The sequence below is a fragment of the Mus caroli genome, unplaced genomic scaffold (genome assembly GCF_978045245.1).
Source record: "Mus caroli unplaced genomic scaffold, Mus_caroli_1 scaffold_17, whole genome shotgun sequence".
Taxonomy (NCBI): Eukaryota; Metazoa; Chordata; class Mammalia; order Rodentia; family Muridae; genus Mus; species Mus caroli.
Window position 1 is genome coordinate 18,511,297 of NW_028227272.1, and position 27,524 is coordinate 18,538,820.

At 43.6% G+C, this 27,524-nt stretch overlaps 1 protein-coding gene across 1 annotated transcript in view; it reads right to left on the reverse strand.

Annotated features, from left to right (window-relative positions):
* The window catches only part of CUNH3orf70 (chromosome unknown C3orf70 homolog), a 41,497-nt gene extending 14,246 nt beyond the window's left edge, over positions 1 to 27,251 (reverse strand). The window contains exon 1 of the mRNA XM_029470733.2: positions 26,799 to 27,251. Within this exon, the coding sequence (XP_029326593.1) occupies positions 26,799 to 26,988 (190 nt within the window). The 5' untranslated portion in view covers positions 26,989 to 27,251. The remainder of the gene's footprint in view (positions 1 to 26,798) is intronic.
* Between the last annotated feature and the right edge of the window lie 273 nt (positions 27,252 to 27,524).

The following is a 27,524-nucleotide window of genomic DNA, read 5'->3' on the forward strand; positions in this document are numbered from 1 at the left end:
AAATTAAGAAAACCAAAGGAATCTTTTATTGAATACACTGAATACACTTCGCCTAGTCTCTTTCCCAAACAATGTCGTGCAAAACTATAAATGCTTCCTGAACAAGTAGGATTCTGGATGCATCTTTCAGAGCAGCTGAGCACATATTTATCTTTATTCTAGAATGAAAGGCATCAGTATGATTTCCCCGAGTAATGTTGCACCACTCTCTGAATGACAGCTAAGCACCAAGACTGGGCCAAGGCTGCCGAAGCTCTTCTTCTCAGAGGCTATAACAGACCCCAAGGAGGGACTGGGAAGAGCTGCCTGCCTGCCACCCAAGGCCTATACAAAAGGCTGCACCCTGATTTATAAGTGAGTCCCGCCCAAAGCAAAGGAGCACCACTGACCGAACCTAAGGAGGCAGTTGGCCTGGGAGGGGCTTGGGCGGCCCAGTCCACACTGGGCTTGTGACAATGCACAATCATGGCAGTATTTGGAAAGTCTGAGTCTGTGGATACACCAGAGATAAAGAAACATGACCACGGGGATTTTCAAAGCCACATAAGATTCTTTTCTGTATGTGCGAAAATTATCACTTGAAAGGACAAGAGAAAGTGGCATTACCGGAACAAATACGACCCTCACAGAGAGAGAAAGCCACAGGCTCCACAGAAAGGACACGCCAGCAGGTGCATTTGCTCAGGGTGAGCCTGGGTTAATCCAAGCAAATCATGCCATCCCAGGGAGCAGTCTGACTACAAATGAGGCCCTAAGCGGTCCCCTGCTGCTTCCGAAAGCACCAACTGAGGATTAAAACCTAAATCGCTAATGAAGAACCACAGAGGCTTCCCTGAGTTCCTGCAGCCGCGACTCTAGATGCCAGGTGAGACCACAGGATCTTTTCAAGCAAAGAGATTAATGAGGCTTTTGTTGTTTTGCTGGAAAAAGTGGACCTCATTCTATTCAAAACAATTCCACTGAGAACAAGTCCACTGAGAAGGCTAATAACTCAGAAAAATCTATAGCTTTGTCACAAAATCACAAAGGCTCACAAAATGTGATGAAGGCAGAAAATCTTTCCCTCAAAGTAAATGTCCTTGGAAATCCAGCTAACCGGTCACATTGCTGCTCGGTAGGAGATGATGGTTAATTCTATGTCAACTTGGAAAATGGTTTTGGACACAATTAACATGCAAGCCAGCAAGCTTTGGTAAGTAGATGGCCTTCTGCCTGAACAGGCCAAGTCTAATCTGCTTAAGAACAGAACAGAAGGGAAGCCCTGGCTGCCAACACAGACAGGGGAGACCTGCAGCTTCCACGCCCTTCTCAGGCAGGCTCTCCTGGGCTCCCCCTCCCCCCAACCCTATACCTGTCAGTCTGCAGAATGCTATGAACCAGTCTTTTCTTTTCTCCCTCTTCCTCTTGTTTCCTGCAACACACCACCTCTCCTAGTTGCTATTGCTGTGATAAAACATCATGGCCAAAAAGCATTTCAGCTTACAACTCTAAGGCCACAAACTCGAGGCAGGGCCTGAAGCAGAGGCCATGGAAGAGGGCTGCTTATTGGCGTGCCCTTCATGGCTTGCTCAGGCTGCTCTCTTAGAGAACCCAGGATTACTTTTCTAGGGTTGCAATGTGATTCCCCGATTCCAGCTCCTAAAGCTATTTTGTGCTGACATAATTTGAAATTGCACTATTTGCAGCATTGTTTTCTCTGCATACAACTTTGTGGTTATTCTCTGTCTGTTTTGTTTCCATGCTAGTTTTAGGATTTTGTTGTTGCTCTTCAAGGAAGGCCGTTGGAAATCTCATGGGGCTTGCATTGACTCTGTTCACTGATCCTGGTAATGTGGCCAATTTAAGGGCTGGGTCCTTATACATAAATCATCAATCAAAAAAAAAAGAGAGAGAGAGAGAAAGAAAGAAAGAAAGAAAGAAAGAAAGAAAGAAAGAAAGAAAGAAAGAAAGAAAGAAAGAAAGGGAGAGGGGGGGAGGGAGGGAGGGAGGGAGGGAGGGAGGAAGGAAGGAAGGAAGGAAGGAAGGAAGGAAGGAAGGAAGGAAGGAAGGAAGGAAGGAAGGAAGGAGAGAGAGAGAAAGTAAAGAAAAATGCCCTACAGGCTTGCTTGCAGGCAAATCTTATGGTGGCATTCTCTCAATTGAGTTTCCTTCCTCTAAGATGATTCTAGCTCATGTCACGCTGACAAAAGAACCAGCCAGGACACTGACCAATACTGTGGGGCTACTACAACCAGCAAAGATAATAAAATAGAATCAAATAGGACCAGCTTCACTCTAGTCCATTTTGAGACGTCTGGAAGGAAGATTTCTATAAAGCTGGCCCTGTAAGCAGCTGGAAGGGCTGCAGAAGAAGGCCCAATGGTCTTCCCTCAAGAGCAAATAAGTCCTGAGTCTTCTCAACTGATGGATTTATACAGCTGACTCTAGTCCAGGTTCCCTGCATACTGAAAGGTTAATGTCTCCAGAAACTCCTGCTAGTCCTCTGTGCTTCTTGGGCTTTCTTTTGAACTAGGGGTTGAATCTGGCACCCCGCGCTTGCTACACAAACATGCAATTGCTCAGCTACATCTCTGGTGTCCTTCCCTTTTGCTCCATCAGACTCAATTTTGATTTAGCACTGGCCCAATTGAAACATGTGATTCCCCGATTCCAGCTCCTAAAGCTATTTTGTGCTGACATAATTTGAAATTGCACTATTTGCAGCATTGTTTTCTCTGCATACAACTTTGTGGTTATTCTCTGTCTGTTTTGTTTCCATGCTAGTTTTAGGATTTTGTTGTTGCTCTTCAAGGAAGGCCGTTGGAAATCTCATGGGGCTTGCATTGACTCTGTTCACTGATCCTGGTAATGTGGCCAATTTAACAATATTATCCCTGCCAATCCATTGACCCCAGGAGGTCTTATCATCAGCTAGAGTTTCTTCAATTTCTTCCTCTGGTGGCCTAACGTTTTCATTGTAGAGATTTTTTTACATTGTTGGTTAGGTGTATTTCTGGATAGTTTTTAAATCTTATAATCATCAAAAGGATGTTTTTCCAGATTTCTTTCTTGGCAATATTATTACTGATATACACAGAGGTTACTGATTTTTGCATCCTGATTTTGTATCTTGCTATTTTGCTGGAAATGTTTACCAGAACTCTGAATTTTCTACTGAGGTATTAGGGTCTTTCATGCCCAAGATCATGTCATCTCTTCCTTCCTATCAGCATTTCTGTTACTTCTTACTCTTGTCTTATTGCACAAGCCAAGTCTTCAAGCACTATGCTGATAACAGCAGAGAGTAGGCACCTTTCTTATCTTCTTCCAGAGTTCCGAGGAATTGTGCTCGCTCTCTCTCTCTCTCTCTCTCTCTCTCTCTCTCTCTCTCTCTCTCACTGTGTGTGTGTGTGTGTCTCTCTCTCTCTCTCTCCCTCTCTCTCTCTCTCTCTCTCTCTCTCTCTCTCTCTCTCTCTGTGTCTGTCTGTCTCTTTCTTTCTGTCTCTCTGTCTCTCGCACACACAGTATGCTGCCTATAGCAGTGACATACATAGCTTCACTGTGTTGAGATTTAGGCATGTTACTGTATATTCTGTAAAGATTATCTTTGTATTATTCGAATGCCGACTTCTTTGTCCACATATCTAGTTGCAATCCAGACATGACATTGCAATGCTTATTCTAAGTATCTCATTTATCTCACATTTTTGGGGGGGAAGGGTGTCTCAAAAGTAAAACGAAGGCAAGTCTTTCAGGAGATACTTAGAAAATACCATGTCCAGACTGCAACCAGATATGGGGGCAGAGAAATCAGCATTTGAGTAACACAAGGATAATCTTTCCATAGTGCACAACAACATTATGCCTAAATTGAAATATTCTCCTTTGGTTGACATTTTCATCAGTATTTTTATTATGAAGGTGTGTTGAACTTCATTAAATGCCTTTTTTGTATCTATTGAGATAATCATGTGATTTCTGTCATGTCTATTGTATGTTGTATTACATTTATTGATCTGTGTATGTTGAACCACCTTGCATTCCTGGGGTGAAGTTTGATCATGACATTTGCAACAGTTAATATGTTCTTGAATTTGTTTTGCTTTTTGTTTTGTTTTGGTTTTTCTGAGAATTTTTGCATCTATGTTCATCAGGGAAATTATAGTACACACATTCTCTTGATTTAATTTCGGAAGGTCATACATGTTTTTAAAATCATTCATTCCTATTTTCCAGCTTGTTTGGATTTATGTTTCTAAGTATTCCCTAGTACTCCTCAGGATTTAACTGCAATCTGTTGTAACAAGCTCCTTAATCATCTCTATTTTGGGTCCTGAGGATGTTTGAATAAAATAGCCTACAAAGGCTCCTTTGCTTGAATGTTTGATCTTCAGTTAGTGGAACTGTTTGGAAAGGATTAGGAGGTGTGGCCTTGTTGGAAGGGATATATCGCTCATCGCACATAGACTGTCTCTAGCTGCATATGAATCAGAAGTTGGCCTAGTCGGCCATCAGTGGAGAGGCCCATTGGTCGTGCAAACTTTATATGCCTCAGTACAGGGGAACGCCAGGGCCAAGAAGTGGGAGTGGGGGGGGGGGAGCGTGTGGGGGACTAAAAAAGACTTTGAGGTTTCAAAAACCCACACCATTCCCAGTTAGCTCCTCCCACTCACCCCACCTCATTCTTGTGAATCAGCTGTGAGCTCTCAGCAATTGCTATAGCACCGTACCTGCCTGCCTGCTGCCATGCTCCCCACCATGATGGTCATAGACTCTCTAACCCTCTGGAACTGTTAGCCCCAGTAAACATTGTCTTTTATAAGTTGCCTTGGTCATGGTGTCTCTTCCTAGCAATAGAAAAGTAACTAAGTTTGAGTGAGGATCTGTAACTTTGTTTTCATATATAGCCAACTCTTTAATTATCTTAGCCTTCTAGCATCTATTTCACTCATTTCCGTGAGTCTTTATAACTTCTTCCTCCTACTGCCTCTGGCTTGGCTTCTTGTTTCTCCGAACGTTTGAGGTTACTTCCTATGATGTTCAATGCACGTAGCTGTAGCTAAGCCTTTCTCCAAGAGAACATGGGTATAGCTATAAGCCCTTCTCTGAGAGCACAGGATAATAGGTATGAGCCCCTCTCTGAGAGCACATGGATACAGCTATAAGCTCTGCTCTGGAAACATGGTTGTAGCTATAAGCCCTTCTCTGAGAGCATGGTTGTAGCCATAAGCCCTCCTTTGAGAACATCTTAGCTGCACCAGTGGCTCTAGTAAGTTGTTCTTTCATTTTCATTTGATTTGAGGACATTGTCCATTCAAATGTGTATTGTTCAGTACCCAAGTATTTATGTTATCTCTGTGATGTCTCATGCTGTTGATTACTAGTTTTATGCCACTATAATTTGATAATACAAGGAATTGTTTCAGTTATTTTATAGCTATTGGGGCTTGCACTGTGGTCCATAATGTGATCAATCTTAGAGGAGAGTCTTTGGGCCTCTGAAAAGAATGTGTGTTTCATATCTTCCAAATGAAATGCCTTGTAGGTATCTGTTAAAACTAATGGATCTATATGATGGTTTTAGTTTGAAATGCCTATCTAAAGATGACAGTGTAGAGCTGAGGTTTACCACTAACATTATCAGGACCTGTATGACACATTTCATGCATTTAGTGTTTATCTTATAAAATTTAGGAGCCCTAGCATGCAGTGAACACATATTTATAATAATTTCTCCTCCTCCTCTTCCTCCTTCTCCTCCTCTTCCTCTTCTTCTTCTTCCTCTTCCTCTTCTTTTTTGAGACAGGGTCTCTCTATAATATAGCTCTGGCTGTCCTAGAGCTCATTATGTAGACCAGGCTGGCCTTGAACTCAGAGATCTACCTGCCTGGGATTAAAGGCATGCTCCACCATGCCCAGTCTTATTAGTATCTTCTTGATAAATGGTTCCTTTTATTAATATAGTGGACTGCTTTGTCTCTTATTCTTTTTATGAAGTCAATGCCATGAGATGACAAACTTGCTAATGAGGTTTTAACAATCATACCTCTTGAATATAGAAGGTTTCTCAATTATATAATCAAGAGACTACCCTTTTCCTACCTTATAACTTTCTTTTAAGTAGAATAAAATGAAATCTGAGTGGTAAAGAGGAATGGCGGGTGCAGGGACTCCTAAAGGGATGGCAACAGGGACTAACGTAAAAGCAATGCGTTCTTCCAGACAAATCTGAAGAGATATCTGGTGGCCCAGACGCTTAGGGTTTTTTGGGGGGGTGGGCGTGGGGGTGGGGGGTTGTTTTTGGTTTTCTTAACAATAAAAAGTTTATTACACTTACAATAAATTTTTGCATGCACAGTTTTTTTCCCTATACCTGTTGTGATTGCTAGGGTAAAATATCCTAATAACCTGTCATCTCATGGCATAAGATTGCAGCAATGTCCTTTGAACGTCCTACATGTCCTGGTCTTACTTCTATAATTTTACAAGTTTCATTATGTTTTCTCTCATCTGCTCTGCCCTCCCATCAGACTGGCCTTAACTCTGTTTGTAGAACACATGAAATCTTGTCTTTCAGAGACCACTCTTTTTGCTGATGGTTTTACTTTGAACATTCCCATACCCTGGTGGCAACCCCACTCTCCTTCCAGCCTCCATGTGACACACTTCTAACTCCTCTTCTTATTCTGCAAGCTCCTTCTTACATACAGTATGATCTCTTCATAGGCACCTTGCCTGGCCACCCTATCTAGAAAAGGCCCTTCTTATTTGAAGCAGAATCATGCTTATTTCCTTAGTTATAACCATAATCTTTAGTCATGATGTAAGAATATCTACAAAGGTAAGACCCAACTGTATACTCTCTCCTAGAAACCCACCTTAAATATAAAGACACCAATTGCTGAGAAGAAAAGCTATCAAGGAAATGAAACAGAGAGACATTATTCCAAAGAATGATGGAGTTACCAAATTAATATAAAACTAGTTTTACAGCACAGATATTATCCAGGAATAAAAAGCATTTTGCAGTGGTGACCAGGACATATAACTTCCTCTATGCACATAAAACAACAGAGCTTCAAGATACTTAAATGAAAGCCAAATCTCCACCAAATGACCTACAGACTCAACACAAACCAAAATCAAATCACAAAGCTAGAATATTACTCTAACATGCACACGGAAGGCAGAGGAACCTCTCAGTTAAAACAACTTTGAAAAGAACAAGGAAAGCCATGTGCTCTTGGTCGGATGTTTCCTCCAGTGGAGTAGCTCCTAACACCAATCAGAAACGGGTTGGTTACTTCCAAAACATTCACGACACTATGTCACCCATGGGAATCCTTCATTGTAGCTCATAGTGTTCACAGCTGGGTACGACTGTCAGTGACCTCCTCCTGCAGCACCTTCTAATAGCAGGCATTCTGGCCGGTAGGGAGTAAGCTTTCTACTTAGTACTTAGTACCAACTTGCTTCCTCCATTCCCTGTGACCACAGTGCATGGTATCTTCAGCAATGGGATCTCACCAGCAACCAGGAGCTGCTCTTCTCTTTGCTCTCACTGTAGGCCTGGGTGAGAACAGTGAGCAGTAAACATGTCAGCCTGAATGCTATCCTTACTTGAAAATTCCTCCAATAAGCACATTAGTACATTACCTTTAAATTTAATCTCACTACAGTTCTCACTCAGGATACAAGCAGGATGGAGCCAGATTCTTTCTTTGCCAGGATAGAACAGGAATGGCCCTAGTCCAATGCTTATAGGAGTCTTTCTTCTCTGAAACTTCAAGATCTTGGCCTGCTGCCTGCATTTCTCTTGGCATTGGTCTTCCATAACTCCAATACAATGGCCCAGTAAGCTCTGCTTACAGAACTCGAAGACTTTTCCAGCCCAAAGTTCCAAACTCAACTACATGCCTCATACAAACCAGTTCATACAAACCACACTGCCAGGTTTATTCTAGCAAATGGCCCTACTTCTCAGTACCAATTTTTCTGAATTACTTTCTCATTGCTGCAACAAGATCACTGACCTTAACCGATGCAATCGTACTACAGTTTAGAATGAGTCTTCCCACCTCAATTAAATCAATGTAGATAATCACTCAGATATGCCTAGAGATTTGTTGCTATAGTGATTCCAAATCCCGTTGTCAAGTTGATAATCAAGATTAGCCACCACAGGACTCATAACAGCCTTTCAGGCAATGCTTGCAATGACTCAAAGACTTCCTGCTACACCATACTTGTGAAAGGTCACACTAAGACTTTAATACACACGCCTTTGACAGACACTTAAGATCCAAACAACAGGCAAAATTTACCGAGAGATTCTAACATCTTTATGACATGTATAAGCTACCTTAAGAATATACAATTGAAGAGCTGGGGAGGTGGCTCAGCCAGTAAGTCTACTGCTATGCAAGCACAAGAACCTGAGTTCGATTTCTAGAGCCTATATTTATAAAAGGGGGTAGGGGGGAGAAGAGTGCTCCAACACACATCTAAAAATCTCAGAGCTGGGGAGGCAGAGACAGTAGGATCCCTAGAGCTTCCCTAACATCAAATCCAGATGAACTGGTGAGCCCTAGAGTCAGTAAAGAGACTCTGTCTCAAAAACTAATGTATAACAGGTCAGCAAAATCTTTCAATGGATAAAGGCGCCCACTGTGTAAGCCTGGGGACTGGAGTTTAAGTCGCAGAACCTAGGTACAAGTGGCAGAAGAGGACCCATCCTCCAGCTTCCACATGCATGTCATGGCATGTGCGCCCACACACACATGATGTATGTACACCAACACATGCCTGTGCACACAAACAGTTATAAATGATGTTTTAATTGAAAAATAAAATAAGGTAGAGAGCAGTTGATGTCAACCTCCTAGCCTCCACATGCTCCCCCTCCCACAGAATAGAAAATGGTTTCTAGAAGCACACCAGAGATACATTTTAAATTTCATTTTGTTGTAAATAAATTACAGCATTTTAATGTGTGTATCTGTTCTGCCTAGTTTTGTCAAAACCCAAGAAAGTTCATGAAGAAATTATGTCAATTTTTACATCAAGAAGGGTCATTAAGCCCATAAATGATGTATCCATTCCTACCCTAAGAATTCCTTAATAAACAAAAGAAATTGCCACTAAGATTTTATATCCAGTAGCTCTTTCTTTTGAGGCAGAGTTCTTGAAGCCCAGGCTGCCTGGAACTCACGATGTATCCAAGGATGGCCTTGAACTTCTGATCCTCGTCCACCACCAGGTGCTGGGATTGCAGACCTGTGATAGATTTGAACCCTTGCCTGGCAGCCAAGCAGTCTATCATTTTCAATATCTTAGAGATAAGCAGAGGTCGTCGACACATAACCTGCTATGTGCTGAGTCGTGAATGAGCTCCACGGGATGACAACCTAATGTCTGCCATAGATCACAGCACACAGTCTGTGCAGATGGGAGTCGCACCTGGAATGGAGTGATGCCTCCCTCTCTTTCAAACCCTTCTAACACATGGGTCAAAGCACAGCCAGAGAAGCACTCCTTCCCTCCCACACTGGCTGCCTCACCTCCTTTGTGACCAGAGGGGTACGTGATGCTTAGATGTATATGACGTCAGAGGTATTTGCGTACAAAATCTTCTCTTTCTATTCCTGCTGCATCTCTATGGGTAAGGCGATACCTAATAGTCAAATGTCATAAGCTGAGATCGATCGCTAAGCTGTTATTGTTAAGTCTTAATTGCTAGGAGTTTGGTTTATCAAGGCCACAAAGACAATTATGATCTAGGTAGCTGGCAATACTACAATGTATTTATTACATTATGTCTAATTCTCGTATTTGTACCATATATTACTACAGGGCGGCAAATTAATAAACCAGAAGGCTGAAGGGTTTACTGGGTGGTAGACCAGTTACCCAGCAAACAGGAGACCCTGAATTTGATCTTCAGTGTCACCAACTGGGTCCTTTATTGACTCTTCTTAGAAATCATGAACATGCAAAGCGGCTCCCTGGCCGCTGGGAGCCCCACACATGGGACAGCAATAGCCTTCAATTCTTAGCAGTTACCACTCCAAACTTCTGAGTGCCAGTAGCCCTCGGCACCTAGTGTTACTGCACACACTTTCGTGTGCCAGCAGCTTGGCTCCAGCCATTCCCTACAGGCCCTTCAGCAGATGGAGGCGGGAACTCGCAGCAGCTCTCTGGATGGACCTCTTCCAGCAGTTGGGGCCTGCAGCAGTTCCACAATCCTGGCCTTCCTCCGTCTCAGGTCTCTGCAGCTCTTATCCCTCTCTTTCCCTTTCAATAGTCTCTGGCCCCAGCCACTCTGAGGAAATCTTCAAACCTGTGAGTCGTGCTTGGAGCTAGCAGCCTCTCCTGTGATGGAACCATCTTGGTCTACACTGCCTAAAAGACCTTCAGGTATGCAATAGCTGCGACAGTAAGCTTTATTGAAGCATAGCAGGTGGTGCATAGGTCTCTTGGATTGACCTGAGGAGAATTAGAAGATGGCTGCTTTGACAGCCAGGCACGCATGCGCACAGCCTCCATATTTTTGCTTAGTCATTTTACTCCTGGTACTCGGCAAAGGTGCGCAGAGCCTGCTTGTCCTTAGGGTTTTGGGTGAGGAGGTGTTCTTTCTGGGCTGCAGTGAGACTCCTGCAATAGGTGGAGACATATGGAAAGGCCATGGAATAGGATCATCAAAGATTGTCATCAATGGCGCATCCTCCAAAGCCACAGTAGGCTGTATCTACAAGGATAACGGCTGAAAAACTTCTAAGGCAGTAGTTATTAAAATGGTGGCCTCTGGGACAGATGCAGCAGCCATGACAACTGCAGAGGTCTCTGTGGCTTCAGTGAAGTTTCCTTGGGGCTCCCATAATTGGAGTAAAGTCTCCTCAGGGCATTTACAGATGAAAGACAGTTTCCCTGAGCAGTTGTTTGGCATTTAAGGCAAGCAATTCACTACATCAGGAAAATATGGGCTCTTGATTGACAGTTTCTACACCCTCTTCACAAACAACAGTGGCTACTGACTCTGATGGAATTTCGGGTAGAAATGGTATTCACAGCCTAGCCAGATTTAGGGACTGTGAAATGACAGATAACACTCCAATCCAGCCTCAGTCCCTGTCCATCCTGGGCCACATCTGACAGCTATCAATCTAGGAGCTGAGCTGGCCACTTGGACCAACCTTGACAGCTTCTGTCTGTTAAAAAGAAATAAAACACATCAAGAAGTGCTTGAAAGTAAGATTAACATAAATTAACATATTCTGCAGGAAATCCTGTCCGGTACTGAAATGGGAAAGAGTGTCCTTGGGTTGCTAGTGGATCTGTGTCCTCATCTCATGAACTCAAAGAGTGAAGGGTGAGTTTTAGAGCAGTTTTCTTCTCATAGAAGGAAGAAAGACGAAAGAGGTGTGGCAGAAGGCGGAGCTCCAGAGAGATTAGTTATGCTCTGGAGGAGGCTCCAAGAGAGAAGGAAACCTGGGGAGCTAGCTGTGTAGGATTTCAGATAGGACTTAAGGGAGGAACTGAACACAGCATTTCTAATGAGACCGCTCAATTCTCTGAGCAGTTCACAAGTTGACCCAGTGGAGGGTCTACCCAGTCCGAGGCCTGTCACCCTAGCCAAGCAGGGAGATGTTTGTGTTCTGTCCATTCAATTAGGGAGCTTTGAACCTGCAGGGGTGGGGGATGCCGTGAGTGAATGATATTTAGAGTGAACATGTATTTTGATCTTGGCGTGGCCATGTTCTTCGTCAACTGACCAAAGGAACGAAGTGGCAAAGCAGAGCCCATATGGACCAGGCTCAAGAGGGATGGCAAAGCTTCCCCCAGGAGTGCAAGTAAGAATAGTTATGAAGGATTGGTTATGTAGCTTCCTCCTCCCAGACTGCTCTCCTAAAGAGATCTCCTACCCAGAGTAGCTAACCCCTCCCCCTGTGCTATACAAATAAACACTGGGAAGTTCCAAATTTTTGTCACAGTCATAGGGATAGCGGAACCCTATCCAATCCCAGCTTCACTGTACTGTAGCTACGTGCCACCCTTTCTTCATTCCCTGTCTGCCCCTAGCCAGAAGTCTAGGAAACCCCCTGCTGTCCACCTCTGACATGCCTTGCCGGCTGGTAGCCCAGGCCATCTAGGTTTTCTAACCTTACCCATGCCTCTGGTCCTAGCCCTAACAGGGTCTGCTCCTAGTTAATAGGACTATGCTGTCTTTGACCTCATGTTTGCATGACCAGTTTGTAGCTTTACCATCTCAGGGAGTCTACTCTATCACAGCCACCAAAAGGCAAGGACTTAGGGGAGGAACAGGACCCAAGCATTTCCAATGAGACCGCTCAATTCTCTGAGCAGTTCACAAGTTGACCCAGTGGAAGGTCTACCCGGTCGTGTCTTTCTTGGTTAACTAATACTTCCTTGTCCATGGGATGCACTGGTTGGTCTCCTTTCTGAAGCAGGTAGAAGCTTCTGGTTAGAAGCCACCATTATTGACAACTAAATCTGTTACTTTTAGCGACGTTAGATGCAAAAATATGTAAAAAGGGGACAGTATCTTATATACTGGCTTCCCAGAGCCTTGTCCTTCTCACCTGGTTACTCACCTGCATCTGGTTAGCTTATATCCAGCTGCACCTGGTAGCTCATACCCACCTGCACCTAGTTAGCTCATACCCAGTTGCACCTGGTAGCTCATACCCAGCTGTACCTGGTAACTCACACCCAGCTGCCCTGTTAGCTCATACCTACCTGCACCTGGTAGCTCATACCCAGCTGTACCTGGTAGTTCATACCCACCTGCACCTGGTAGCTCACACCCAGCTGCACCTGGCAGCTCATACCCAGCTGCAAGCTGTTTATGCTATTATCGCTAACGTCCACCCCTAAGATGCATTCACATTGCATCAGTGCTTAGCCCTCTACCTGAATGCCTTACTGGGAAGAATACATATGCCTCTCAGGAGAGTTAAACCTCTCTTAATCTGTCTCACTGATACCTTCTCCCCCACACCTACACACACACACACACACACACACACACACGTTACAGAGAGATTTCTGCTCATTTTATTTACCAAGCGCTATAATCAGTGAGTCCAAGCTCTCTGTCTTGTTTCTGAAATGGACTGAATCCCCTGAAGGACACAGAGTCATCGCTACGGTGATGTTTATGATCTCCTAACTTTCCTTTTTACATAAAACAGATACAGAGATTCCTCACTGAGAATACTGAGGGGTCCAGAACAGGTCACTGAACCCTGCTGTGTAGCCACTGGGAGCACAGGAAAAGTGGTCTCTTTCTTCTCCAACGTGCAGAGACACTGGTGGGTTATTTCTATGTCAGATGACTGTGTGAGGTTCATGCAACTGAGACTAACATATAACAAAGCGACAAAGCCAACCCATTTTTATGACTGTCCTTGTTGAAAAAACAAGACACCAGTGCTGGAACACATCTGAATGTGCACAATTTAATCAATTGCCAACAATTTTGCCTGAGTTACAACTCAAGCCAAGCATGGTGGCGCATGCCTTTAATCCCAGCACTTGGGAGGCAGAGGCAGGCGGATTTCTGAGTTTGAGGCCAGCCTGGTCTACAAAGTGAGTTCCAGGACAGCCAGAGCTACACAGAGAAACCCTGTCTTGGAAAACAAACAAACAAACAAAAACCAAAAAAACCCTCAGCACACGCCCACTGTGTGTCTAGTGTATGGATCACAACTTCTGAATTCATGTCTCCACCTGTTATTGACAGAAGGTTTCTGAGCATGTAACTTGACCCTTAAATTACGTTTTGAGGGCAATGCAATATGAAATGACAGTAGCAAACGGAATCACGTTAACACTCTTATCCAAGCAAAGCCAAAAATAGGGAACCTTTTGTGGAAGCTCATATATGAATTTGTTACAGCAAACCCAGTGTTAAATGAAGAAACTTACTCTACTGATCACAGCTTTAAAAAAAAATCAAGCATTAAAGTGTCTAGCTTTAATTTACAAAGTCGGTATGAAATATACATTAATTCTAAAACACAGCACCATGCTGTGCTAAGAAGTGACATCAGTGATTCTTTGTTATTCAAATGATGGTTTATATTCCTAAGTGAGGTTTGTAACAAAAACACTTCACAGAGGTCCGATGAGCTGGTATGGAAACCGCTCTTTACCCTGACTGTAGCAGTGTCCATGGGAAAGGAACAAAAGGTGTCTCTGTGTCACTTCTCATGACCCCATGTGAAACTACTACTACCTCCAAATGAAAGTTTAAAGAGGCAAATCCAAAATTTGATCAGAAATGAATGAGTGTAGCTGGTAACCATACAGAGAAAACCACTGTGAGGAACATCTGAGCTTAGTGCTGCGACCGTCCAGCTCTCTGTGAGTATGCAGCTTGAAGACAAGCGTGCTCAAGGAAGTTTGAGCTTCAGCATTGGATTACGGGAAGTTCTACCTGATGCTAAGGGATGTGTGCTACTGCTCACAACGGGGAGAGATAGCATGGTGTGCAGGAAGCCAGAGCACTCTAACAGAGAAGGGAGGTCCAAGCATGCACACACACCAAATTAACTCAAGACAGGCATGTTCTCAAATAAATAATGAATGATCTGCCTTAACACCTTAAAAAATGAGAACAAGTGACCCCAAAAATGGTAGATGGAAAGAGAAAATTAGGTAGGGCAAAAATTCAATAAAACAAAAATAAGACATAAAAAAATAAAATAAAAAGAACCAATGACATGATGATTTTTTTTCTTTGTAAATACAGGCAGGACTGAGAGACCATCACCATAAGGGATCCAAATTAATAAAGCCAGAGATTATAGGGGGAGACATTAAAATATGTATCAGTTAAATTCAGAATACCAATACAAACTGTTAAAAGCTATATTCTACCAAACTGGAAAATGGACGAATTTTCAAGATGCATATAACCTAGCAAAATTAAACAAAAAAATGAAATAAGTAACCCACAGGATCTGTAACAAGCAATAGGAGTAAAACAGGAGTAAGAGCCTGTGAGGAGAAATCCCAGATCGGATGAGCTGATGGAAGAGCTCAACCATGTCTGCAATAAAAAGCTAACGCCAATAATCCTGAAAGGGAGCCTCAGAACAAGGGGAAAAGGAACACTGCAAATCCTCCACAAAGCCAGCACTGCCTTCACACCAAAGCCAAATAAAGACAAGGAAAAAAGAAAGAAAACAAACTACAGAGCAGTCTCCCTGATGAATATATATGCAATATTTCTCAATAAAATGTTTTCTAGCTGAACTCAAAAAGGAAAAAAAAAAGATCACTCACTATTATCAAGTAGGCTTCATTCCAGGGATACAGGGTTGGCTCAACATATGCCATCCATCACATAAATAGACTCAAAGACAGACAGAATGTGATCATCTCAACTGACATAGGAAAGCCATCTGACAAAATTAAACATTTCTTATGATGAAAGCTCTGGAGAGACTATGGGGAGGGAGGGAACATATCTCCACATAATAAAGTCTGTTGTGATTGAGAGGACAGAGTCAGCCAGCCTGAGCCAGGCTGATACCACGACAGGCAGCAAGCTAGGCTAAAGAGAACTGGAAAAGCCCAAAACAAGTCAATTCCAAAAATCACCCCCCATGGGCAGCCAATCAGGAAGCTGCCCCCACCACTTAACCTAAGTCAACCTCACGGGCAGCCAATCAGGACCCCTAGAAGCTGCCCTACCACCTAGCTTGACCAAGTATATCAGTGAAAGTCCCCCAAAATTCCTGGACATAGAATCAACCAATCAAGGAAAAGAAAGGTAAAAATCGCTCACTCCTACCCTAAGAGGCTTTAAATTGTCTCCATGCAGTTTTCTGCAGAATAAACACTCTTAGCTGTTGCATACTATCTGAGTTATCATTCTCTGAGAATCACAGACCCTTACATGACAAACCTATAGCTAAAACTGTGCTAAATGGGAAATAAAAGATCAACTCAAAACATTTAAGACCAGGAACAAGAAGACAAGGGCGTTCCTTTTTCCTGATCCTGGTCAACATAGTATTGAAGTCTTAGCTACATCAGTAAGACAGAAGAAAGAAGTACAAAGAAAGACAGAGGAAGTATCCTGGTTTCCTGATAATATGATTCTACACATAAGAAACCCTGAAAACCACCACCAGAAAACTCTTGGAGCTTATAAAAGCTTTCAAGCAGAGAGCAGGAGACAGGATAGAACCTTAACATACAGAAGTCCCTCTGCCATCAACAAATACACTGGGAAAGAAATCAGAAAATAATCCCATCACAATATTCTCAAACAAGGAGATAATAGCATGTCTTTGATAAACCTACATAAAAGTAGTAAAAACCCTATACAAAAAAAACTTTACAATCCCAAATAAAGAAATTGAGGAAGACATTTAAAGATGGAGAGCCCTCCCACGCTCATGAATTGGAAGTACTCATATTGTGAAAACGACTACCAACAGAAAGCAATCTGCAGAGTCAATGAAATCCCAATCTAAGTTCCAGTGACTGAAGACGAGGTACAAGAAATAGATACTGTAGTGACAGTTCTGGAATTTTAGTTTCTTTACAAAACACGGAAATATTTTAAGAATGTGCTTTTGTAGCCGGGCGTGGTGGCGCACGCCTTTAATCCCAGCACTCGGGAGGCAGAGGCAGGCGGATTTCTGAGTTCGAGGCCAGCCTGGTCTACGAAGTGAGTGCCTGGACAGCCAGGGATACACAGAGAAACCCTGTCTCGAAAAAACCAAAAAAAAAAAAAAAAAAAACCAAAAAAAAAAAAAAAAAAGAATGTGCTTTTGTTTTAATCCCATGTGTGGGGACACGGGGCTACTTTAGACGGTCTGCAGCAGCTGACTATGATTTGCCTCGTGCTCTAGCAGAGGTGTGATTTTACTAGCTGCAGATAGTTTCTATGATTGTGTGATGTTTGGAATTCTGAGAACTTTTCAGAGGATATATAATGCTAGGGTCTCGAGAGACAGCTTTGGTGGCTGGTGGTTATTCAAGGGGGTTGGCTGCAGTCTGTTAGTAGTTATGCTCAAAAGGAAACAACAGGAAAGAAATTAGATTCTGAATTCTCTCTCTCTCTCTCTCTCTCTCTCTCTCTCTCTCTCTCTCTCTCTCTCCTCTCTATTTTTCTTTCTCTCCTATCTAGTGATAAAGGGAGATTTGCAGGGAGCGGATATAGGGTGGGAATAAGAAGAACCCACAAGAGGCTGGAGAGATGGCTCAGCGGTTAAGAGCACTGACTGTTCTTCCAGAGATCCTGAGTTCAATTCCCAGCAATCACATAGTGGCTCACAACCATCTGTAATGGGAGGGCCACAAGGGAATAAGACTAAATATCTATAAAGATTTACATAGGAGTCCACAATGGAGATTCTAAAGGCTAGAATTACCTGGACAGATGTTCTACAAAATCTAAGAGTCCATAGATGCCAACCTAGACTACAATAAGCCACAAAACTTTCAATTACAATAGAGGAGAAAGAAAGATGTCCCAAGATAAAGCCATCTTTAAGCAGTATATCTAACAAATCCAGCCCTACACAATGTGTTAAAAGGAAAACTTCAACATGAAGAGGTTAACTACACCCAAGAAAACACAAGGACTAAATAATTCCAGACCAGGAAAAAAAAATTCACAAAAACAAAATAACAGGAATCAACATGGCTCAGTGGTAAATCTCAGTCTGGCTATTGGGTAATTCCAGACTAACTGAATGGGTGTGTGGGGGAAAAAAGGATCCGTCCTTCTGCTGCATCTAAGAAACATACCTTAACATAAAGGATAGACATTACCTCAGGCTAAAGGTATGGAAAAAAAGATCTCAAGAAAATAGACCTAAGAAACAAAGTTGTTTGTTTTATTATATTAATATCTGACAAGTATTATTTTAATATAATATTTACATAATAGACATCAAAACAAAATTAATCATAAGACACAGGGAAGGACACTACATACTCATCCAAGGGAAAATTCACCAAGAGGACATTGCAATCCTTGACATCTATGAACTAAACACAAAAAAGGGCACCCACTTTCATAAGAGAACCACTACTATACTGCAACCCCCTTCAAAACTCCAACACAATTCTTCATAGATCTTAAAAGGACAATTCTCAGCTTCTTATGGAAACACAAACATCCAAAACAATCCTTAGGGATAACAGACTGCTGGAGGTATCACCATGCCCAACCTCAAATTGTACTACAAATTTATAGTAACAAAAACCAAATGGTATTGACATAGAAACAATCAATAGAATTGAATTGAAGACCCAGACATAAGTCCACACACCTATAGACACCTGACTTTTGATAAAGAAGTCAGAATACACACTGGGTGGAAAAAGACAGCATCTTCAACAAATGATGCTGGTCCAACTGTACAACTGCATATAGAAGAATCTATAGGTCCATACTTATTACCCTGTACAAAACTCAACTCCAGATGGATCTGAAGCCTCAAAATAAAACCAGATACATGGCACCTACTAGAAAAGAAAAGGGGGGCTGGTGAGATGGCTCAGCGGTTAAGAGCACTGACTGTTCTTCCAAAGGTCCCTAGTTCAAATCCCAGCAATCACATGGTGGCTCACAACCATCTGTAACAAGATCTGACACCCTCTTCTGCTGTGTCTGAAGACAGCTACAGTGTGCTTACATATAATAAATAAATAAATCTTAAAAAAAAAGAAAGAAAAGAAAAGAAAAGGGAGAATAACCATGGACTCACTGACACAGGGAAAGGCATTATGAACAGAACATGATTGGCTGAGGTACTGAGATCACAATTAATAAAACCCATGAAACTGAGAGGCTTCAGCACAGGTAAGGACATCACCATTCAGACAAAGTAGCAGCCTACAGAACCAGAAAAGATATTTACCAACTACACATCCAACAGAGAGCTAATATCCTAAATATATAAAGAACTCAAAAAATCTGGATATTAAGAAGACAAACAGTCCAGTCTTAAATGAGGTACAGATTTAAACAGATACTTCTCAAAAGAGGAAACTCAGATGCCTGAGATGCACTGAAGGAAATGTTCAACATCTGAGTCATGAGGGAAACACAAATCAAAGGACTCTTGAGATTCCATCTTTAAACCCGTCAGAATGGCTAAGAGCAATACCTAACACAAAAGACAGCTCATGTTGACAAGGATGTGGTGGAGTAAGGGGAACACCCATCCATTGCTAGCGGGAGTGCAAACTCGCACAACCACCGTGGGCATCAGTCTGGCAGTTCCTCAGAAAGATGGGAATCAATCTACCTCAAGATTCAGCTATACTTCAGCTACAGCTACAGCTGTAGGAGATATAGACCCTAAATCAGAACCTACCACTGTCATTTTCATAGACCAATATGGCTGTATTATACGCAGTAACCCTTACATCCGCAGATCACTAGAGATCTCCCCGGTCATCAAAGAAGCTTGTTTATGCAGTGGAAAGATTACAGAAATACACAACTGGTCAAAATATGGAGAATATGTGACAATGGGGTCCCCTGTGGAAAATCTACAATGCAATTCCCTACCCTTAAGGCTCAAGGAACACCACAGAAGATGGGGCAGAGACGTTTAAGAGACAGAGGACCAGGATACCCGAGGCTATGTAGTGTCTTACAAACAAGGCAGGGACTCTGCACACGTGAAATCTCAACAATATGGTTTCCTAAACAAGATCTGCACAATACCAGACCAGTCAATATGCCAATGCAGACAGGGGAGATTTCATAAGGCCTTACTCCCAGAAGAGGAGCTATAAACAATGGCTTCTGGGACAGGAAGAATCAACATTCTTCAAGTACAAGCCACCCAATAAACTATCCAATCCCAGTCCATCATCCCATGAGAACACCACAAAATAGACTCAGTAGATTTGGAAGATATCATTTGAGATGGAGCAGGAGACATGATAGAAGTTGGAGTTGGAAGAGGAGGAGGGGAAAGTTATGTGAATACAGTATTTGTGTGTTCTCTAAAAGTGCTTTAAGTTGAAAAAAAAAGAAATCAAATGATAGCAAAGGCTGGAAAGGACGTGGAAGAGGGGGAATCCTTATTCACTGTTGGCAGGAGTGTAAACTTGTGTAGCCTCTATGGAAAGCAGTGTGGAAGTTTCTCAAAAGCTAAAAATAGAGCTCTCATATGACTCAGCTATACCACTTCTGAGAATGTGCCTAAAGGATCCAACTTCCCACTGTAGAGACGCTCGCCCATCTTGATCATTGCTGCTCTGCTCAAAATAGCTGTGAAATGGAATCAAGCTGGATGTCGCCAACTGGCGAGGGGATAACGAGTGTATGGAACATGACACCAATGATGAAATCTGCAGGAAAATGGACGGAACTGAAAAACATCACCCTGACAGAGGTCACACAGTGCTGCGGAAAGACAAACGCGATGTTTTCACTCAGATGCAGGCCCTAGATTTCAGATTTTAGATTTGTATGTTTACCTTGACGTGCGTGACCTTAGAGGCCAGGAAGCTAGAAAGGGACCACTGTTGGGGGCTAGGGAAGGAGGCCTCAGGGGAGAGGGGACAGCAGAACGCATGCAGTGCACGGTACAGGGAAGGAATACCAAGACCAGAAATAATGAAGTTGGTATAGGCACAGGAGTCTGGGAACGAAGAGAGATTGGGAGAGTTAGCCAAAAGAAAGATGTGTGAGAAACTTACACAGAAACCTATTCTGAAAACTAACTTAAAATACAACTTAAAACCAATTGTGATGAGTTTGCAGCCAGCCTGTTCTACATAGCAAGTTCCAGAACTACCACAGTTATAAGATCCTGTCTGGTACACAAACCAAAATTGCAACTAAAAGGAAAACAAAGTTAGCCCAGCAGTGGTGGCGCACACCTTTAATCCCAGCACTCGGGAGGCAGAGGCAGGCAAATTTCTGAGTTCAAGGCCAGCCTGGTCTACAAAGTGAGTTCCAGGACAGCCAGGGCTATACAGAGAAACCCTGTATAGAGAAAAAAAAAAGAGAGAGAAAAAAAAAAAAGGAAAACAAAGTTTAAATGGAAGTATATACAGCACGGGTAGATAATGCTTCTCCCAAAAGCCCTAAGTTACCAGTAACTGATAACAGTTCCCAAGATGTCCCCAAAACAATACAGGTTATTTCCAATACTCGTTTGTTCGTAACTTGACAGTGAGACACCACATATCTTGGATACATGTAGGACATAGACAAATCACACTGGAAATGAGATGGAAGCTTTCGCCCTGATAGCTAGCTTTCATAATGCCAGAAGGTTCTATGTAGGCTGCTGTCAGAGAAAAGTCATCTATGGTCTTACCCAGCTGTGAAACCCGTGTATTAAAATACTGGCCTGCCAGGCAAGATGTGCTCATCTATACAATAACAGCAGGCCAGGTATGGAGTAACTAACCACATTGTAATTGAATTATAGGCCCATGGGAGGGAACGCATACCTCGTGCTGTGTGATAGTAATTTTCAACTTGGCAGAATCTAGCATCATCTGAGAGATGGACCTTTGGACATGCCTATGGGGGATTATTTCGGTTACAGTAATTGATGTAGGAAGACTCATTTTAACTCTAAGTGGGAACCCTGTTTGGTGTGTAGATTCTGAACTATATAAATTTGAGAAATAGAGCCTCACACAACATGCATTCATTGCTCTTTTCTCCTTACTTTAGATGTAATCTGAACAGCTGTTCAAACCCCCTGTTCCTTTGACTTTCCTGCCGTGATAGACTATGCCATGAACTGGGAGCTAAAATTAATTCTTCCTGCCTCAGTTGCTTTCTGTATTAGCTACTTTCCTGTGGCTGTGAAGCCCGATGACAAAGACGACTTATAAAACAAAGCATGCCATTGGGCGTATGGTTCCAGAAGGTTAGCATCTAGGATGGCTGCGCAAAGGCATGGTTGCAGGAGCAGCTCAGAGATCACATCTCAAACCACAAACAGGAAGCTCAGAAAGCTGACTCAAAATGGCAAGTGTCGTTTGAAGCCTCAAAACCCAGCCCCCAGTAACATACTTTCTGATTCTCCCCAGATAACTACCAGCCACCAACCGGAGACCAAGTATTCAAATGCCTGAGACTTACAGGTGACATCTCATTCAAACCACCACACTTTTGTCAGAGTATTTTATCACACACTATACTATAAACCTGGTCAGAATGCACAGACGTCATAGGCCCTAATGAAGATCCTCTTTGTGTTGTTGTACTAACTGAACACGGTATCAAAACTGTCTGCTAAATACTTATGTTTACGTTGCTGTTCTCAGCATTGCTCAGTTTGCTCTGTTTGCAGTGTTGTGAGTTAACAGAGACTCATACAGAAAGACTTCAGCATGTGTAGATAAGCATCCCATTTTATGCTAATGGTGGGGTTGACACATTCCTGAGTACAAGTCTGATGCGATGACACCTATCAACTTTCTCCAGCTCTGTCAACTCAGAATGGACTCGCCCAGAACATCAGTCCAAATCTCCCCTTAACACCTGGGCTGTTCTTCTTTAACCACCAGCCAAGGTCAGGACTTTGAATCGTACAAAGAAATAAAAATTACAAGTTAACTGTTCTACCCTCTTCTCTGGCTATGTTTTGCTATCACGTTGAATATATTCCCTGTAGCTACAGTAACAAGTATGACAGAGCTATCCTTCAGGAGAAGCAGCTGGGCATTGCCTGAGGACATGAAAAAGCAACGATTTGGGATTCCTAGAGAAGTGGGGAAAGAGAACACTAGATTAACAAAGACTACAATGCTAACTTACCAACAAAGCAGATCTGCCCTGAAGTTTTAACAGCTGAATTCTCTAATCAGCTCTTTATCTCTGTATAGGAAACTGATACATAGGAATTAAACTATCTAAGTGTTTCAGATTTCAGATAGTCTTGCTAGAACACCAGGCTTACCACCCATTAGGCAGGGTCCTGAAAAACCCTTCCAGCTCAGCCTCTCTGTCTCCATCCCTCTCCTAGACAGTCTTTCTTTAGATATGCTAATACCATCTTAGGTGCCATCAAGTGCCACTCTGACTGCTTTCAACCTGAAAGGAACAGACACTGCTGAGAGGTGTTCTGCAGGAAACGGAGCTCATCTCTTGTGTGACTTTATGAAGCCAACTCTTGGTTCTGCTGGTGGCACCTACATCACATCGTGCACACCCACTCAACCCTGCCTGACACCTTCCCTTCCCTTTCTCTTTCATAACCCTTCGCTTGAATCTCATTCTCCAAATCCAGTGACCTCTTTACAGCTCTCATGCCTCTGGATTATCACTGTAAGTGACACTTTCTCCATCACTGTCTCTAAGGGACCTAAGAGCTGTTGGTTCCGCTCACTAACTTTAGATCCCTGTATTTTGGTTTTGAGTCACTATTCCAGCATCAGGCACATCTGGATCCAGATACAAGCTCTATTGCTGACTAGCTATATGCCTGTGGGGAAGTTACTTGATTTTGCTAGGTCCTAGACGAAGCTTTCTTCATATTGTATTCTATTTCTGTAACATCTCATGAAGAGAAAATATATAAGCTCTATACAACAGATTAAAAAGAATCTTGCCAGAAAATAAGGTTCTCAAATACATTAACCGATTCAAGTTTTTTTAAAAAAAAATGTATTTTGGTAAAAGGGTGTTAAGAATTGGTACCCGACCAAGTTAGGAGACAGGAATAGCACACCTGGCAGCTCTGAGTGCCACATCTGCTCATGAATGAGACCCCTGAACCACTGCCAGCGCAAGAAGCCTGGAGAAGGAGTGGGAGCTTGGCACAGCGAGAAAGATGAAGGTCTGAGGACACGGCTCAGCAAGCAAAGTTCTTGCCATGTAAGCGAGAAGTCCTAAGTTCAGATCTGCAGACCACAAAGCCAAGTGTGGATGCCTGTGGCTGCAGCCTTAGTATTCCTACCGTCAGACCGACCAGCCAGTCTGCAGATGACAGAGACTCTGACCCAAACAAGGTAGAAAGTGGAAGACAGACATAGGGACTCACACGCACCCTCACTCACACACCAACACACAGATATGTACAGACATAAACATTATGTACATATATGTATACACAGAGACACCACACATACACAATCACACATCCACACAGATGTATACACACAAAAAGACACTACACACACATACCCTCACTCACATATAAGCACACACTATGCACATATATATTACACATACATATGGACACTGCACACACATATATGCACACGTGTACACATATGTAAACACAGATACTATATACAGATATTACATACATGTATATACCCTCAGATACCAGAGAGAGAGAGATCATAAAGACCTAGCTGATTTGGCAGTCCTTTCCTAAATTTAGATTATTTAAAATCAGTCCCTGGTCTCTTAGAGAAGAAAAGAGAAAACATTGTGAAACCAATCTGAGTTACCTGAGCTCAATCTAATTCCTTTTTTTTTTTTAAAAGAGGATTGCGCATAATCGGAGCACAGAGCAGGAGGCAGCAGCAATCCCTGTGTTAGTGGGACTGCAGCATTACAGTTGGCCATTTACCCAGAGGGACATGACAATACAAGATGGAAAACCGTGCATGAGGCAACCAGCCTTTACAAGTGCTCCTTAATGACTTCCATCAGCATCTAGGGCAGGGCCATCAGCAGACTTCAGGACTCTGGTGCCTTCTGTCACATTACACTTTATCAATAACTAGAGTGAAGAGAGGGATGTTTACTACAGGCACAATGACATGAATACAGGAGGAATAACATACACATGAAAACAGACTGAACCAATGCACACCCAATAAAAGAGCCAAGACTAAAATCATAAGACTTAGAAAAATGGACCTGTTCTGCTCAAATAAAAGGTAACAGGAAGATGTCCCTAAGGGATCATTGCTTGTCTCCAAAGCCACACAGGCAGCTTTGAGAAGGGCAAGCCGTGGATCAATTGCCACAGTTTTTAAAGCCTACTTAGTGGCTTTAGCAGACAGCAAGCTCAGTTTGAGGGGGCAGCAGCTAGCTTGGTGTGATGAGGTATAGGAAGAGCTAGGGCAGAGCAGCACCTCAAAGATGAGAGGCAGTGTCTTGCTCCACACTGACCAGCCCAGAACTCAGGGGCTTCTCACCTACCCCTAGCACATGTATTCAGAACAAAACCACCCAGATAGTTAGGTGCATGGGTGCTAACCTGTAAGCGGAAGGACAGAAGGCAATGGCAGCTCAGAGGCAGGACAAAGCAACAGTCTCAGTGGAAAAATGGTGGACATCTCTACTCAGCCACTCAATGCATGCCAAGTTCAAACCTGTTTTGGAAAACCTACTTCCCTCAAGAATAGCCAGAGATTCAGAGAAAGAATGGCCATATGTAAGAAATTCTTAGTATATTTAAATATGCATATCCAAAGAGTAGAGGCAGCCATAATTTGGCTGAAACATTGGACTGTTGTATAAGATACAGGAGGAAGAGACATAACAATACGTTTTCATGATTTGAAGGCATTTGCCCCATGAGCCTGATGACCTACGTTAGGTTCCCCAAATTACACAGAGTTGTCCTCTGATCGCCACACGTGAGTCATGGCTCATATGCACGTGCACACACCCATGTACCCACCCGCAAACACACTCGACTTCCTAAGGTACAAGTAAGAACAGAGGAGGGAATGTGGTAAGTTCGTTTTCATCTCCTTGTAAGGAAGACAGCGTGAGAATCAAGGTTCATTAATGAGGAACAATCTGTCTGACTAGACGCAAGCTTCCCAGAAGTCAACTCTACCTGGAGAGGGAAGTAAGAAAGGCAATGACTGGGGCCATCTTAACTCCTCCGCATCCCACAGTAAGAACAGGACTTGTGCAGGAGGTAGACTGCCATTAAATTCATCCAACAGGTACACTTTAGCTCTCATATTTCCTACTCTGAAGCCACACTTTCAGTGAGAAGCAAGAGCATCCTGTTTGGCCTCATCAGCAGAGGAACAACAAAATCAATATTCGCTGTCCATGTACCTTGAATTTATAAGGAAAAGCAAGGATTTTCTATCCTTTAATTTATAAACTCAACTAAGACATTCAAATATTCTCAATTAAAAGCAAATGAAGATTTGTTACATATTGTAGCTCTCCTTGTGAACCATATCCTACTAAATAACAGGGGAGAAAAAGTTTGATCGAAGATCACTTGAAAACGTGCCTTAAGCACTGTAAAGCCCTCCAAATCTAAGATTATATGGAGACGGACTTCAGAAGGTTTCTAAAAAGAAATGATTCAGCAGTTGGATGAAGCTAAATGCCACGAAGTAATCAAATTGTGGAATGCTGATTAAATGGCTACTTAAGTTTAATCTATTTAAAACTCTCAGGATAAATACAACTGGCCTCGGACTAGACTAGTCCTGGCTTGGCTCAAACGCTATAACTGGGTGTCGAAGGAGTTTGCTCTTCCAACTGTTCCTTTTAACTTCTTAGAAGCCATTCTTCATACTTTGGTTCTTTCTCGGTCTGGATACATTAAATAAATGGGAATCGCTAGGACCTAGGGCTCTTTCTGTTCAACAGCAGCCAGAAAGAACAGGCAAGAAAGTGAAAGGGGTATGTCCGTGCCCACCCCCACAGCTGAAAGGGCTACCCTGCCGGCGCGCGTTCGCTCTGGCTGCTCTAAGCAAGTATATAAAAGAAAGGCAAAGAAAGCCAGCCCCAGGCTCCCGTGGGTAGGAAGGTTCCTTTTTGTGACTACAGCTAGGCTCCCCCGGGATTTCCTCCCGTCGTCCGGGCAGCACCCGGCCGCAGGCGGGCGACCGCAGGCCGACGCGGCTCCACTTACAGTGACACCATCCCAGGTGACAGCACCAGTGCAGCTTGAAGCACTTGCCGTGGCTGTGCGTGGCACAGATGGACAGCCCGTCGCACGGCTGGAAGTCGGGTCTGCGGGCGGCGCAGCTCCGCGCCAGGGCCTGCGCCTCGTCCACTTTCTCGCTCTTCCAGCCGCGCTCGGGCGCCGTGGCCGCACTCATCTCTCCGAGGTTGAAGAGCCGGGCCGGGAGCCTGGGACAGAGCAGAGGCGCGGGCCAGGCAGGGCGAGGGTGGGTTGCGGGCTGGAGGCGCGGCGAGCACCCGCTGCCGAGGAGCCGCCCGGGGAGGGAGCAGCGACCCGGCCAGGCCTGCTGCCTCCCCGCGCCCTGCTCCCTTCTGCGCCCTGCTCCCTCCTCCCTTCTTTCTCCTCTCCTCCCTCCTCTTTGCTCCCTCCTCCCGTCTCTCTCTCTTTCGTCCTCCCTGCTCCCTCCTCCCCACTCGGGCCGCCACGCCTGCACGCGCACGCGCACACTTAGACCGCCGCGCCCCTCTGCGAGCCCATCCCCTCGCGGTGGCGCTGCGCGCGTCGCCTCTGCCCCCGGCCAGCGGGTCCCACATACCCCTAGGACAGTCAGCACACATCCCGCACGCCCTCGGGTTGGGAGGGCGTACCTCGGGCTACAGCCCGGCCTTCTCCCGCAGCCTTTAGGCACAGGGTCTAGCCTTAGCCCTTAGCACTCCCTCCCCGTCGCGCCGT